Source organism: Malania oleifera, chromosome 5 (genome assembly GCF_029873635.1).
Source record: "Malania oleifera isolate guangnan ecotype guangnan chromosome 5, ASM2987363v1, whole genome shotgun sequence".
NCBI lineage: Eukaryota > Viridiplantae > Streptophyta > Magnoliopsida > Santalales > Ximeniaceae > Malania > Malania oleifera.
The window spans coordinates 65,029,385-65,030,436 of NC_080421.1; the positions used below are offsets into that span (position 1 = coordinate 65,029,385).

Genomic DNA, 1,052 nt, shown 5'->3' on the forward strand with positions numbered 1-1,052 from the left:
CAAACTAGTTTTTATACTTTATAACTATGCTAGTTATGTTAAGATGTGGGGATTGTAAACTTGCCTTTGTCCTATCTTCAGGATGGATCCTAGGAGTAAAGGTGTGGACGCTGGAGGAGATAAGGATTCAGGGGCATCCAGTGGAGATGAAATTGAAACCTCCAGACTTCTATGAGGTATTGCCCCATAAGTTAGGGCAAAGATATGACGGGACCCCAAGGAATCGAGCTGCCCACCAATGAACTAGGGTTGTTTGATCGATCAATTCACCCTCCTAAAACCCTCTACTTTTGCGGGTGGCACTGACCCAATCACGAATGAGACTTGGATGTAGGAGATGGAGAAAATATTGAAAGTGCTAAATTGCACTGAGGAACATAAGGTTCTTTTCGCCACATTTAAGTTGACAGGAGAAGTTGAACGGTGGTGGCTAGCAGTGAAATTGCTAGAAGAGCAGTGGGCGGTACCTACTATTATGATATGGAGGTGTTTCAAGGAGGTCTTTTATGACCGGTATTTCCCCGCCACTACCAGGAATGCAAAGGCAGAGGAATTTTTCAACCTAACTCAGGGGCACCTCACAGTACAGCAGTACGATGCTAGGTTCGTGGAGCTTTCTCGCTTTTCTCCTTTTATGGTCCTGGATGAATATCAAAAGGTGAGAAGGTTTGAAAGGGGTGTGAACTAGAGGATCCATGAGCATGTGGTAGTTTTGCAGATACATGACTGCTCAGAACTGGTGGATAAAGTCACTGTAGAGGAGTTAAGCCTGCAGAGATATGCAAAAACATCAGAGTGGAGGAAGAGACCCATGCCTCCCAGTTCCCATGCAGATATCAAATAGGGTTCATCGAGGGGAGACAGAGATACTGCGGGTCAGAGGCTAGATAGAGAGGATCGAGGATGTTAGGGCGATCCGTCACGCCCCTATTGTACTCGATGCAATTAGAGGCATTGGGGTGAATGTCGGGGCAGGGGTGCTGTGTGCTATAGGTGCGGCAGATATGGCCATATAGTCTAGGAGTGTCGGGGACCGCCAAACAATGCACCCA

The 1,052-nt window shown here is 46.9% G+C and overlaps 1 protein-coding gene across 1 annotated transcript; it reads left to right on the top strand.

Annotated features, from left to right (window-relative positions):
* Window positions 1–337: 337 nt before the first annotated feature.
* Window positions 338–844, top strand: LOC131155994 (uncharacterized). Its single transcript, XM_058109449.1, has 2 exons — window positions 338–658; window positions 719–844. The coding sequence occupies exons 1-2, from the start codon at window positions 338–340 to the stop codon at window positions 842–844; spliced, it is 447 nt and encodes a 148-aa protein (XP_057965432.1).
* Window positions 845–1,052: the final 208 nt, after the last annotated feature.